Source organism: Gymnoscopelus microlampas (assembly GCF_963454915.1).
Source record: "Gymnoscopelus microlampas genome assembly, chromosome: 13".
In the NCBI taxonomy this organism is placed as follows: domain Eukaryota; kingdom Metazoa; phylum Chordata; class Actinopteri; order Myctophiformes; family Myctophidae; genus Gymnoscopelus; species Gymnoscopelus microlampas.
The window spans coordinates 34,197,363-34,212,469 of record NC_139950.1 but is presented as its reverse complement, the minus strand read 5'-3'; the positions used below and the strand labels follow the sequence as shown (position 1 = coordinate 34,212,469).

Here is a 15,107-nt window from a genome sequence, read left to right as displayed (position 1 = left end):
TCCACATTCCATCGTGGTCACTGTGGCACTGTATGTGAAAGGGCACCCTCTGCGTTAGTATGGACATGTCAAATTATGACAGCACCAGAATATGTTACTATTCTGGTTATTAAAATATAGTCAGACATTTATGTTCACGGAGAGAGACAGCGACTCACATGAGTGATTGTGGAAAATAACACCTGCAACATCAGTCAGCAACAGCATTTTTTCTGCTCTGCCCCAGTGAGAGAGGAAGTCAGAAAGCGAGAGAGAGAAGTAGAGAGAGAGGCAGTTAGTAGACTTGAGTGTTAATGTTGACTAAAAGTCTCAATTTACTTTAATTTGGTTGCATTCCATCTACAATGACATGTTTTGGCATTTTCTCTTTGTTTCTGACTGAACTAAAAAGATAAGACCTCAGCAAGGCAGTCCACGTATAATTTGATGATCATATTTCCATTTTATTCCTGGTTCATCGCCTGTCAACACTGCAAAGAATGAAATCCCTTTTGAGACCAATTTTCATAAATACTTTCAATGCTGCTTGTTAACTCTTGGGGTCTCTGAGTGTAAGACATTAGCATAGATACAATACAAAACTTGAATATAACAACATTGTTTTATTGAAACACACACACACACACACACACACACACACACACACACACACACACACACACACACACACACACACACACACACACACACACACACACACACACACACAATGTTCACAGAGTTTATTTAACACTCACATCTGACAGCTAGTGAATTGGTCTGAATGTGACAGGTTTTCCTGTTCATGCGTGAGGCAGACCAACAACCTTGGTCTACCCTCCAGTCCTGTGCCAGACAGGGACTTACATAACACACCTCCATTCAGCTGAGACACAACACTGCAGGACTGCAAGAACTGACCAACACTGACTTCACATCAAGATCCTGTGTAACCCACCATTCACAGATTGCATGAGGCTGCAGCCTTTTTGGACATATACATATATATATATATAGTTATGACAGGTCTGTTTATTCTGCATGAACATTTGAATATTCATGATAATACAAATCCATGAGTGGAAGGCACAGGCTGCTGTTTCATTGCTGTGGACTGAGTCCTTGAGTTTAACTTGTATATATAGACGGATTTCCGCGCGACGTCATCACAGAGCAGAATGCGCAATCTGCGCATGCTCGGGGGAAACGAATTGTTGCGCCGTTCACTCTGTTGTTATGTTCGGGAGTTAGATAGCCATAATTCTGCTATTATAGGCATAATAGGCATAATGCTGCTATTATATACAAACAGATCCAACTTCCGACAAATCATTTTTATTGAGTAAACAAGGTATTACAAACTGCATAATTTAATCTACTTTAATTAAACCCGGTGAAGGCCTTTGCTGCATGTCACTCCCTATCTCTCTCCCCATTTCCTGTCAGTCTACTGTCCTATCAATAAAGGCATAAAAGCCCCAAAATAAATCTTTAAAAAAACCAACTTGTATATATGAGACAGTATTGACTACGAACAGAGACGAAATACAGAATGTCATGGCTCTACTACACTGCCAGAAACCCATCAATAGATGCGTGTTTGGCAGGGGGAAATGTTTCCATTTTTGGATTGCATTTGGTAGAGAATTTCATTACTGTAAGTGGGCGGTCTTCAGAATACCAATGTATCCTCTTGCTGGCTTAGGTTCATAAAACATTTGAACATCGCCCAAACTCAACCAGACAAAACCCATAACTTTTACTGGAGCAGTTTAAAAGTACACATCAACACGCCAAACACAACACAACAAAACACACAACACAACAATCGGCTACACTTTACCCTTCTGTTGTTTGTTGGGTGTGTCTCTGTGCTAAAATTCACTCCATTTAAATGGCTTGTGCCAAGGGAGAGGGAAAAAAATCAAGAAATAAAACACAAGTTAATGGAGTGAATCAATGAGATTCCATTAGAGAGTATTTCATTCTATGCACGTGCTTGCACGCACACGCGCGCGCGCACACACACACACACACACACACACACACACACACACACACACACACACACACACACACACACACACACACACAGGACACTTAGTTTAATAACTCTGTGCCTGAGGTGGATGGGGCTAATCATTGTAATGCTCCTTCAGATCATGAACAATAGAAAAAAATGGCACAAGGGATACGCTGGACACTAATGGAGAGTGCGTGTGTAGTTTGTGTGAGTTGCAGTGGTCATGTCATGTGATGAATGTTGTGGTGGACAGTCGATTGCACAAATCTAATCTCTCTTGATGGTTGCTTATTTCAGTCTGTCTTGTAAGTGTGTAATGGATTATGCAGGGTAGACATTGCAGTTATCATGGCATCGAGCAAAAAAAAAAGGCAGTTTTTTAAATCTGCCTTTTAGTTAGATGTGGTGCAATGCAATTGATCTTTCTTTATAAAAGACAGTCAATAACATTTTCCTGTTTAAAAAAACAAAGACGTGATGTAACTATCCCCTGTAGTATTATGGATGGAGCTCCTTGAAAGTGAATAAAGTTTAAATTAGTTTAGATATTTGAGTAATGGAGGATTTGGGGGAGAAACTGTACATACATTTTGGTTTTATGTTGAATTAGGCTATTTTATCTCTCAGACCCACCCCAATACCCTCTCTCAACACTGATCCAACCTAATCTGACTAAACAACACATCACCTAAATAATTCCTCTTGGGCAGCAAATTAATGAGCAGGTATAAATAATTCTACTTCTTAATGGTGTTATGGAACAATTGACATTCAGGAGGAAGGGTCACACCTTGCTCCAATTAAGTCCTCACAGCTGTGTGGGGGGGGGGGGGGGGGGGGGTGATTCATTGATTGATTGGATTGATTAATACTTTATTAACAGTTTGCTTGTTTCCATTGTGGTCCACATGTGTATTCAATTAATCTCTTCCCTTCTACTATACTACCACCAAAAACCAACGGCTACGAAACTTCTTGATTCCCCATCCAAATTTTAAACTGACCTAAAAACATGGCTTTCCTCAAAATATAATTGGACTTGGATAAATGTATCCCCTACTAACTTGCCCAAGAGATGCAATCAACTCACTCCCTCAGCGAGCTCCACAGAAGGAGCCTGTGTGAGTGGCATCCTCTGCCTTGGAGGGTGGGAATCCAGTGAATTGATGGATTGGAACTGAGGGATGAAGTAAATTCAATGTGTGTTCAACAAAATGCCAGCAGGGGGAAAAAAGGGTGAGTGCCAAATCATAACACTATAAAACCAAATACCCATTAACTGAACAAAATAACTTCTCTTATCAAAATGAACAAAAACCTACTACCCTACCAACCAAACGTACAGGGGGTGGCACTCCCCTCTAATGCCTGACATAAAATGACCATGTGTGAAAATGTAACAAGTACCCCAATCTTACCTATCATTCCCAGAAAGTGCTGAAACGGAACATGCTGACCAGAGCACTGAGACCCTTTAACAGGCCTGAATAAACACAGAATAGACTGTAGGTCTGAACACAAAAATGTGTTGTCTGTTGACACAAGGTGCACATGTGTATTGATTGGAAGTGATTGGAGATGATTGGATGACTGGAGATTGGCGGACCAATGGGATGGTGAGGCGGAATTGAGGGATGATGGAATGATTGATGACTGATGAACTGGACCAGGCTTGAGGAAAGAGGGAGAAAACAGTAGAGGGAAGGAAAAACAAACAGCACAACTGCATGCAGTAATGCATACATGTAACAGAAACCCATTGACCGTTTTGTTGTATCTCAATAAACTCAACTGATGTCAAGTTGTGGTTCCTGAAACATGATGGGACGACATGTGCTAGTTGATTGTGGAAAAGATGCTCCTTTTATATCAAATTGTTACCATATGTCTGTCTGTCTGTCTGTCTGTCTGTCTGTCTGTCTGTCTGTCTGTCTGTCTGTCTCTCTCTCTCTCTCTCTCTCTCTCTCTCTCTCTCTCTCTCTCTCTCTCTCTCTCTCTCTCTCTCTCTCTCTTTCTCTCCAGATTTCAGTCCATCTGAAGGAGGGCCAGGCCACAGACGGCCTGTCCACCCTGAAGAACAAGCCTCAGCTCCACAGCCTGGTGGCCAAGCAGCTCTGCCAGAACATCTCTGGGAAAAACACCATAATCTTCACTGGGCCCTCCATCACCAGTCTCAACCTCTTCACAGAGTTCAGCAAACAAGGTATTGGATGGATGGACAGATGAATAGGATCAATAGAGAGATTGATGAAAGGACAGACAGACAGACGGACGGACAGATAGATACTGTAGATAGATAGATAGATAGATAGATCTCTATCTCACTCTGTCTCTGTTGTCTCACACACCTTCACACACCTTCTCACACACACACACACACACACACACACACACACACACACACACACACACACACACACACACTCACACACACACACGCACACGCACACGCACACGCACACGCACACGCACACGCGCACACACACACACACACACACACACACACGTTTTCAATTACTCTTTAATCTCTCCAATCTGTCTCATTATGCCTCTTACTTCTCTGTGCTCTTTCTCACCACACCACACCACTCCTCTCCTCTCCTGTCCCCATATCCAACCCCCAACCCCCCCCCCCCCCCACCTCTCTCTCTCTCGCTCTCTCTCTCTCTCTCCCCACCCTCCTCCCTCCCAGCTGTTCAGTTTCTATAATCTTCTCTATCTCATCTATCGTCTCCTCCTGCAGGCTGCGCTGTCCTTCCTTCCCCATTTGCCTGCAGGTTTTCATTTTAATTGCAGTGTGATGATAACATCCGTGGGCTGAATAACGAAGGCAATCTGTTCACCTTCAATTTCAACTGCACATTACTTCAGTGTTGTTTATAGCTGGAACTCTACATACTGCTATCATGATTCTTTATTTGCCCACAAGCTTTTGAGCTCAAATTAATTTACAAAAAGATCTTTTTGGACAAAAGCCACATATCATTTGGTGCTCACTTAAAGGACAAATGGGTCGATAGACGAGTAATCGTCTCGTGTTGCCAAACGATCGTCGAGCTCCGCCTATAACCGATATGTCTTGGGACCTCTAAATGCAAGGTAGTTAGAACTAGAAAAAGTGCTCCTCGGAGCACAGGTCTCCGCCAGGTCAGGTAGGTTACTGTGGGCCAATCAGGATGGAATATGAAAAATCGGACGGATCCGTCTTTATTACAAAGATTACTTTAGGTAGCTGGTTTGGGGGGGACGAGTGGGGTCACTTGAATCCTCAATGTTGATGGTGAATAGGATAGTCCTGCTGGTGCAGGATCGAGAGATCTTGTCTGCTTTTTTCTTTGAGATTGAGATTATAACGATAATCTCGATAATATCTTGGATTCTTCTCCTGAGTTAGATTAAATAGAGATTATTCTGCAATGATAATCCTAGACTTGAGTGACAATAATTGGTGGACATCTTGGATTGATGCCAATTAAATATATTTCAGCAACTAGGATTTCTTTCTTTCAACTAGGACTTTTAGGAGGTTGTTCTGGACACCTCATAGAAATGATGTATGATGAAAAAAAATCTGTTATAATTACTTTGACGTGAAATGCTAGTTTGCTAGACTATCTGGTAATAACATCCTGTAGTTCTGTTATCTTGATTCAAAAATGTCTCAAATGTTTTTTTATATATTTGATCTGAATTCCTTACTTGAAATCTCAGACGAATGAAAATTCGATTCAACATCATTTTATTTGGCTTTTTGACAATAATGTGGTGGCCATTTTGGGTCGACGCCAATAAAACATATTTCCACAACTAGGATTTCTTAAGACTTTTAGTATTGACAGTATTGACATTGATAGAAATGGTCTCTGAAGAAAGAAATTCTGTTACAAATACTTTGATTTTGCTAGTTAGCATATAGCCCCCTATAAAAACAAATTGCTCAATGCTGACAGCTGGTCATCAGGTGGTTTCACGAATGTATGTATTGTATATAGACAATATTTTAGGCCAATAAAAAAACACTATTTACCAAATTTGACTGCCGGACTATACCGATTCGCGTGATGTTTGGACAACATTTGTAGGAGTAATATAAAAATAAATGGTTTTGCAAAAATCTGCCTCCTGGCCTCATTTACGGTCTGTAGCGTCTATGGGCGTAACATTATCTATACTTTTTTCTGACTATGTTCAATACGGAGCACTCTTAGCCAATCTTAGCCAATCAGGATGGAATATGAAAAATCTGAATGACCTGTTTCGTTTAATGACTATAGAGATACTGTGTACCGATTTGCTTAATGTTTGGAAAGAATCTGTAGGAGTACTGTAAAAAAAGAATTGTTGCAAAAATCTGCCTCCTGATGGCGTTATAACAGGCCCATGTGAAACCTTTGGGGCAGAGGTTCTGCTCTGGCATCCAGGGAGTGTGTTGTGCACAGTTTTGCTGCGATCAAGGTAACAGTGCCGGAGATTAGCTGTTTACAGACGGAAGGACGGGCGGACACACGGACGGACAGGGTGCAAAACATAGTCTCAGCCATGCCTTTCGGCCTGGCGGAGACAATAACTGTGAGAACAGCCGCTAACAAACTTACACCTACTCTTTGGAAACCAATCATGTCACCGCTCCAACATGAAGGACTAGACTGACTTGTAACTTGTCTAGTTGAGTAAGAACTTGTTGAGAAAGTTAGATGTAGTACCTCTTTCTATCCATTAGAGAGCAGCGCTGAGCTGATGTCTTCCTGATGCTGATGTTTATCATGCCATGGAAACTGAGGTGTCTGACCTCAGGCGAATAAAGAAAAGACCTGTGGTAGGAATCTACTGTTGGCCTTGACACCTTTGGAATGCACAGTGGATATATCTCATTCATTGTCTACATTACAGCATGGAGCAGTCATCCTGGTCACAGTTCAAATTAGTTTATGCTGGAAAATACTACTCAAAATACTGCTTTGCTGTTTTTTTTCTCCAATTGTCCCTAGATTCATGATTCAATGTTCAAGATTGTGTCATTGTTACAGCTCATAAACATGTGCACAGAGTAAAATGTGTTGCTTTTCCGTTCCTCAACATTGTAGCAGCAATAACAATAACAAAGAGATAAGTAGAAAGTAAAGAAAAATATCAACGTATGTACAATAATCATAGCACACTTTGAGGTGCTTGAAGGTGCTGTTGTCACATGCTGATGTGGTGCGAACCCAAATGCTGGACAGTGAGGCAGGTAGTAGCTAGATCAAAACCCAAGACTGGCTTTTAATACAGGTGACACAATGGGGGCACGTGGTGCCTCACAGCTAGAAGGTCCTGGGTTCGATTCCCGCCGGGGACGCTGTGAGCGCTGGGAGTGTTTTCTCTCCTCCGAGTCATCAGTGCCCATAACCTAGGTGGGGTTGGCGAATGGGCCTGTCTGTGTGGAGTTTGCATGTTCTCCCCGTGTCCCCCCTAGGGAAGGCACCCTCACAAAAAATACAGTAATCCTGGTACTGCCTCCCCCTGGTCAACCGGGGCGCCTGATGGAGGGGAAAGGAACTGGTTGGAATAACGTGTTCCTTCCGCGTGCTACGTCCAACCAGGGAAATTCCCCCCTGTCAGGTGATAAGAAGCGGCTTGCTAGCTCCTCATGCATTGAAGGAGGCATGAGCTCAGTTCTGGGCTCTCCCTAGGCTAGCAGAGGGAGAGTAGCGCCCAGGATTATAAGCATAGGCAATTGGCACTGGGTGAAAAACAAATATCGTGGGATAAAAAATATGAAGAAAAAATAAATACAGCTGACACAGGTGAACAAAGACAAGAACATCTCAGACAAACTAAAACAACAAGGACTGACTTGGGAACAAGACTGATATACACGAGGGGTGATTACAAATGAGATACAGCTGGAGCAAACAGAAATATAGAACCAAGTAAACTAGACCAGGTAACAAAATACCTAGACAGACACCACAATCAATGAGACAAAGTCTGAAACAGCTGTGTGCATGAGTCCTTCTAAATATTATAAACATAGGTCCACACTGCACTGTATATGTGAATAAGTATCTATTTACATACAGTACATGTCTGTTTCAATATTTTTATTAGACAAATGTTTGTGCAGTCTTAATATGCAAAGTGTCAGATGCCTATGTTATAAACCTGTGATATGTGAATGTGTGTGCTCATTTGCAGTCCTATTGTTTACCTGTCTCCTTATAGTTAAATATTCTTATTGTCAGGAGAGAATATAGAATAATGTGGTGACAGGTTGAAATAACGTATGATATATTCAACACCAGGCTCTTGTGTAACCCTTCTAGCTGAGGAGGTGGAAACTTCCCACACAGTAAAATCATTAGTGTCCATTTAACTCTGAAGAGTGTACACATGTAAGGACGGGTCCATTTGGTTACAGTTGTACACTCTTAGGAGTTAAATCCACACTGAGGATTTTACTGTGCACCTCCTCTCAGCTGAACACAACGACTGCTCTGTAGAATGTTCAATGAAGACAGGAATGGACACCGTTGCACACAATTAACCCCAGGGCACTCATCGGAAAATATGTTTCGTTGTCGCCATTTTGGAGATAATAAACCTGCACTACCACACATTGCTGACAGCAGAGACAGAGACACGCATACGGTACGAATACACATCACACAATCACAGGTAGTACACTCCAAACAAGATCCACCAATCAGCAATAAATGATTGTTTCAGGTATGCTCTGCCCTACGAGCAATCAATATTATTGGCAGAGAAAGACATTTGTCTGAGAGACAAAATTACTTTATTTGCCATATCTGGTATGCATGATAACCATGTGTGTGTGTGTGTGTGTGTGTGTGTGTGTGTGTGTGTGTGTGTGTGTGTGTGTGTGTGTGTGTGTGTGCGCGCACACGTGCGTTCTTCACTTGCCCCTCCAGATATCTACTGCTGTGGTCTCCTGAGCACCCGGAAGAGTGACTGCACAGGCCTGCCCCAGTGCATGCTGGTCTGTGGCTCCACGCCGGCACAGCGGGGCCAGTCAAGGGTCATGATGCGAGGCAGTATGTCTCTCATCAGCTGGTACAACAAGGGCCACTTCAGGTTCCTCACCAACGCTTACTCCCCAAACAAACAAGGTTAGTGGCGCTCTCCCGCATCCTCCTTGTCTCCTAAACAGAAGAAACTCAAGAAATATAGATCAGTATTTATCCCCAAGGGGGACCCCATTATTTTGTCCCAAAAATTGCCGATCTACAATGATCGGCTGTGTGATCTGTGTTTTCACATGGTTAAATACAATTCAATTCAATTCAATTCAATTTTATTAAAGTGTCAAATCACAAGTTGTCTCAAGACACTTTACATGTAGAGAAGAGACCCGACAATCACACCCTGAGCAAGCAATTTTGCGACAGTGGCAACGAAAAGCTCCCTCTTAACTGGAAGAATGGGTGAATGGGTGTATACACAAAGCGGGCATGTTTGATAAAATGAATAAATTATTATTATTATTATTATATAAATATTGAATCAAGCAATTTAAAAACTGTTTGGGGTGCACATCTGTCTGGGGTGCACATCTACTCTGGGGAGCCAGAGTAGATGTTAAAATGACCCCAGAAGTGTTTTTAAGTGAAATACCCCTATTATTATTTTCATTGTCTTGCAATTAATTTGTTTATTGAGTAGATACTTGCAACAAAACATCTCCAAAACTCTTTTAATCGTGCAACCCTTTTTTGAAAATTTGGAATTGATTACTGCAGTCAAAACGTGGTGTCACCCTCAAATCAGCTTCTACAGGCTGTTTTGAAATATTCAGATTTCAGATTTGAAGCATTTCATGTAAATTATTTTGTGCAAGTTTCACAGAGGGGATTTGGGTAGCATCCTGCTATTTATAGATGCAAATAGATAGATGCAAGGCAGACAATCAGTGACTCCTCCTAATCCTTGATAATCCAGTTCAGAGCCCTCACTGACAGTTGAGCATGCTTGTGTTATTGTATAATCCACCTCAGATTACACAATATAAGGACATTTGTGAAGTATGTCTGATTCACACACATGTTTTTCTGGTGTGTGTGTGTGTGTGTGTGTGTGTGTGTGTGTGTGTGTGTGTGTGTGTGTGTGTGTGTGTGTGTGTGTGTGTGTGTGTGTGTGTGTGTGTGTGTGTGTGTGTGTGTGTGTGTGTGTGTGTGTGTGTGTGTGTGTGTGTACGTGCGTGTGCACGCGTGTGCGTGTATGTGTTTGTGTGCGTGTGTGTGCGTGTGTGTGTGTGTGTGTGTGGCAGGTATGATCATTAAGAGGAAAAGTGGGGAAATACCATGTCCCTTGGCTGTTGAGGCTTTCGCTGCCCACCTCAGTTACATCTGCAAATATGATGATAAATACAGCAAGTATGTGGCACTACTCTACAATATCACATTTCACTGTGTATGATGCTGTATTAGAGCAGTTTGGAAATGATGGATTCACACGTTATATTTGGGAAATATTTAACTTGGATTTTATAATGGAAGTCAATGGGCTCGATCTGGCTGAAACCTTACCCAAATATAGAGTCATACGTCATACTGTAGATACGTCATACTGTAGATGACTGAAGTCATACAGTGATTAGATGCCGTCTTATTGAAATTACATCTGGCCAAACTCTAGTAAACATCAATGTGTGTATTGGTAAACCTGAAAAACTCAGAAATCCTCATCAAACTGAAAGTATAAAACATACTGTGTCAAAGGCTATTATTTATGGGGTCTTCTGGTGGTATTGACAATGTAAATTGATTTGTTACCACCTCATTCCTACTCGAGCATGCAGGCTGTACACAAATATAATAGCTATCATCTTGAAGTGTCTGCCTGCATCTTTCCCTTTGACTCCACGTTGTGGATTAAGACTAAAACTAAAACTAATGGTTGGGGGGGGGCAAAGGGGGTAACCGCTATTGCTCTGCTGCGTTTGTGTATTCCACAGTGTCTCATGTGCTGCTTTCATGTGTCTCACTGAATCACGTCCCACCTGAAAGAAAAATAAAGAAAGCAACATTCAGTCATAATTTAACAGACAAAATGTGCATGTTACTTGAGGAACCGGCATTCAGATACAGTCATTTTTGAAGAATCTGTATAATATTTTCTTTTTATCTTGATCAAAACCTTCCACTGCTCTGTTTACCACAAAGTCAACATGAACGTTTTCTTCGTGGGCGGCAGCTACTTCTTTGAAGAACTGCTTCCGCATGGTGTGAAGAAACCTTGTTTTGGATTCATTCAGGTCTGTTGCCAAAGACCTCAGGCTCTCAGGGGGCACATTATTTTCTCTGGCACTCTTAATGGCTTCAGAGACCAGACGCCGACAGGCTCGATCAGCTTGGTGCATCACACTGGTGGCACATTGCAGGCGGTCAGCCTCCTTCTGTTCCGTGTGGTCCTCTATTGGGCTCAGTGGGTTGTTCAGTGCACAGAAGATGAACTCCATCGACTTCTGGATGTCTCCTTTGGTCAAGTTGTCTGTGGTGTCGAGGACAAGGCTGTTCTCCCACAAATTCTTCTGTGGATTTGGTGACACCAACCGTTTCTCCATCTCTATTATCACCTCACTGGGTAATGGATTGGAGCGACGTTGGTTTCTGCTGATGCATGATTCCACGGGAGAGTGAAGATAAACCTGGCAGAACCCCAGTGAATACTTTTTGGCAAGTTTGTACACTTCATATCTCATGCTTGGATAGTAGAAGTTGTCATCGAGCAGAACGACTAGTGGCTCAGGCTGAGAGGTGCCCGCGGTGCCCGATGCCAGCCCAGTTTGGACACATTGTCTCCAATTATCACGATTTATCGGACAAGAGGCGGACGGCTCTGTTAACACTTGAGGGTTCTCCAAGACCTGCTCAATGCACTGAAGCGTTGCTTGTCTATGTATCTTCCATTGAGTTTGCATTTGTTGCTGCCTGTCCCCATGGTTACCATCCTCCGTGACTCTAACATTGAAAGCACCGTCAGGTATCAGTTCATCGTAAGGGACCACAATGCATCTCAGTCTCTGCTCTGCAGCCAGCGTGGTGATTTGTAGTGCAAGAGTGGACTTTCCTGCTGCAGGTAAACCGCACAGAACACACAGGCACGCTTGCAACGGCGCAGCGTCTTCTAAATCCATGTTATTTGACTGATGTGTCAACCATTACCACAAACATAGAGTTGTGTTCACAACATGTTTGTTGACTTATGACTTCAGATCCATATTTTCCCCTTCTCAAAAAGATTGAATACATCCAAAGGCAGCTGTGAGTTTCTAGGTGAAATTCTGAAAGAGTCGAGAGCACAAACCGGTTCAATGCGAGAAATGTGCACTCAGTGGAGTGCATATCTCCACCATGACGGATGGAACTCCATATTTAGGCAAAACTGAAGTCAGTCACCTATGACGTATCTTAACAAATGACTCCATATTTGGGCAAGGTTTCAGCCTGATCTGCCATTGACTTCCATTATAAAAGTGTAATATTTAAAACAATATACACAAATATGTATGGCACAAGAAATTTGCTGGTGGTCGGTCCAGCAATTTACGAGATTTGCTCTGGACAAGCAGACAGACAGACAGACAGACAGACAGACAGACCCAAGGGTAATAGACTCGAGTGTGAATCCCGGTGTACACACAAATAGTACTATGCAGCCTGTTGTAAGCTAATGCTATTTCTTTTCCCACAGGTACTTCATATTCCATAAGCCCAATAAGACGTGGCAGCAGGTCTTCTGGCTGACCATCAGCATTGCCATCAACAATGCCTACATCCTGTACAAGATGTCGGACGCCTATGCCGTCAAACGTTACAGCCGAGCGCAGTTTGGAGAGAGACTGGTCCGAGAGCTGCTAGACCTGGACGACTGCTCCCCCACGCAGTGAGGAGGAGCAGTCACCGGCACAGGCACCGGCATACATACATACAATACATACAGTACATACAGTACATACAGTACATACAGCACATACATACATACATACATACATACATACATACATACATACATACATACATACATACATACATACATACATACATACATACATACATACTGTACATACATACAAACGTGTATATATAGATGATGTAGCGATCAAATGATTGCAGTCGGTCGGTCTTGCTTGCCTGTGCAGTAAGGATAGACACGTGGATATACAGTACACTCCACGCACACACACGCACACACACACGCACACGCACACGCGCACACACACACACACACACACACACACACACACACACACACACACACACACACACACACACACACACACACACACACACACACACACACACACACACACACACACACACACACACACACACACACACACACACACACACACACACACACACACACACAAAGACACTCTCTCTCTCTCTCTCTCTCTGTGGCCCATGTCATAGGCATCCATCTTTATACTGTATATACACTTGAACAATCACTTTGTCACAAATTCAGACATGGCTTGCAAGGATCACATGCAAGCCAGGATTATACACATACACACGGTGAAACACATGCACACTCACTCATTAACTCACTCACTCACTAACACTAACACTAACACACTCGTGTCGAAATCCTGAAGCAGTGCCAAGTGTGTTGTGACATGAGAGAAGCACGGAAGACCTCTTTCTCTCCCTGTCCCTCTCAATCTCTCTCTCTCTCTCTCTCTCTCTCTCTCTCTCTCCCTGGGTGTTTTCTGTGGTACTATAAATGCTCTTTAACGGTGTACACAGTGGAGAACTATGAGACCGTTCACATGCCTGCAGTAACAGCTTCTATCACACAGAATTAGTTGGCATTTGTCAGCAGGAATTGTTTTATAAGCAAAGGTGTGGGAAGCCAGGGAGGGACATTAAAAACCCTATGGTCATGGCTAAGAATAAATGTCGCTAAATGATGTCATTTTCACCTTTTGACTTTTATTTAAGTGTGAAAGGATGAGACTGCGGTCTCCCGCGTCGTGTTAACACTTACCACTCTGGCAGTGGGGAAGATAGCTATTTAGGTTTCTGTGCTACAACAGCTAACCTTGACCCCTGTGGCAGAAACTTAGTAAACCAGGACTTTGACCTGTCACACGCTGCATGCATTAACCCTCTGGATAGTGATGTAGTCAATGTTCATTGTAAAGAAATATTTCTTGTCTGGGTGGGTTTTCAAACTTTAGTGGTGCGTGTCTGTTGTTTAGTAAGTGAAGCTGCCATTTTTACGTTTCACAATGACGAGAATGAGGATGTAAACTTTTAAGGCCATAATGACCCAGATATGTTGTTATTGTATCCTGGCTAGTGATAAGACTTGGCTTAAAGCCACTCTCAGCAATATTTGTCATACCAAAAGTCTAAAATGTTGCCCATGTTTCCTAGCGTTTCCTTTCAGTTTTTGCCATGAGTCAGTACAAGCCCCGCCGCCAGTTGGGAGTCTTTTCTCTAATATTGACTGGAAGGATTAACTGTAGTTCAAGGACATAAAATGAATCACTAACTGTACTGTAAGGCTTATAAATGTACTAGACTGGTGACTTAGCCACTTAGAACACTGACCATTATGTCATGAGGACCCGAGTTTGGATCCAACTCCCATCATGTCTCACATGTCTCCCCTCTGTCTGTCCTAGGTTTCCTCTTTACTTGATAGCTTTCAGAGCTAGGGTTCGAGCACGAAACCTCTGCATCCATGCATCTCCATCTTCTTAACCATGTGCGTTACCGTCTTGGCCATCGAGCCATCCCCTACGTGTCCTACTGTAGGTTTCTTGTTTCTCACTGTCCAATCGAAATAAATCAAATCATAACAATTCAAAGTGAAACCTAGCACATGGTTGGGCAATGTGCAAAATAGTGGGTAATTTGTAAGAGACAGAGTCAGTGATAATGTCTATAATGTGAATTCCTGGATATGAAATGTTCATCTGCAATTTTCTATAGTGGTCGTCGTAATATTTGTTGTGTAAGTGTAGGCTAGTGAAGTACCATATTACATGATATGTCTAAGCTAGTAAGCTACATTTGATTTATTTAAAAAAAATTACATACTAGAAACTTTGGGCGTTTGAACAGTCGATACACAACGATAAGATTTGAGA

At 42.5% G+C, this 15,107-nt stretch overlaps 2 protein-coding genes across 2 annotated transcripts in view; one reads left to right on the top strand and one right to left on the bottom strand.

Moving 5' to 3' along the window:
- The window catches only part of pgbd5 (piggyBac transposable element derived 5), a 30,062-nt gene extending 17,145 nt beyond the window's left edge, over positions 1–12,917 (top strand). Inside the window, exons 4-7 of the mRNA XM_084075567.1 lie at positions 4,025–4,205; positions 8,917–9,114; positions 10,272–10,377; positions 12,698–12,917. Of these exons, the coding sequence (XP_083931693.1) occupies positions 4,025–4,205; positions 8,917–9,114; positions 10,272–10,377; positions 12,698–12,893 (681 nt within the window). The 3' untranslated portion in view covers positions 12,894–12,917. The remainder of the gene's footprint in view (positions 1–4,024; positions 4,206–8,916; positions 9,115–10,271; positions 10,378–12,697) is intronic.
- Positions 11,082–12,140, bottom strand: LOC311058087 (L-seryl-tRNA(Sec) kinase-like; the record flags this gene model as incomplete). The annotated part of the gene is made up of 1 exon (XM_084075394.1): positions 11,082–12,140. The coding sequence occupies one exon, from the start codon at positions 12,138–12,140 to the stop codon at positions 11,082–11,084; it is 1,059 nt and encodes a 352-aa protein (XP_083931520.1).
- Positions 12,918–15,107: the final 2,190 nt, after the last annotated feature.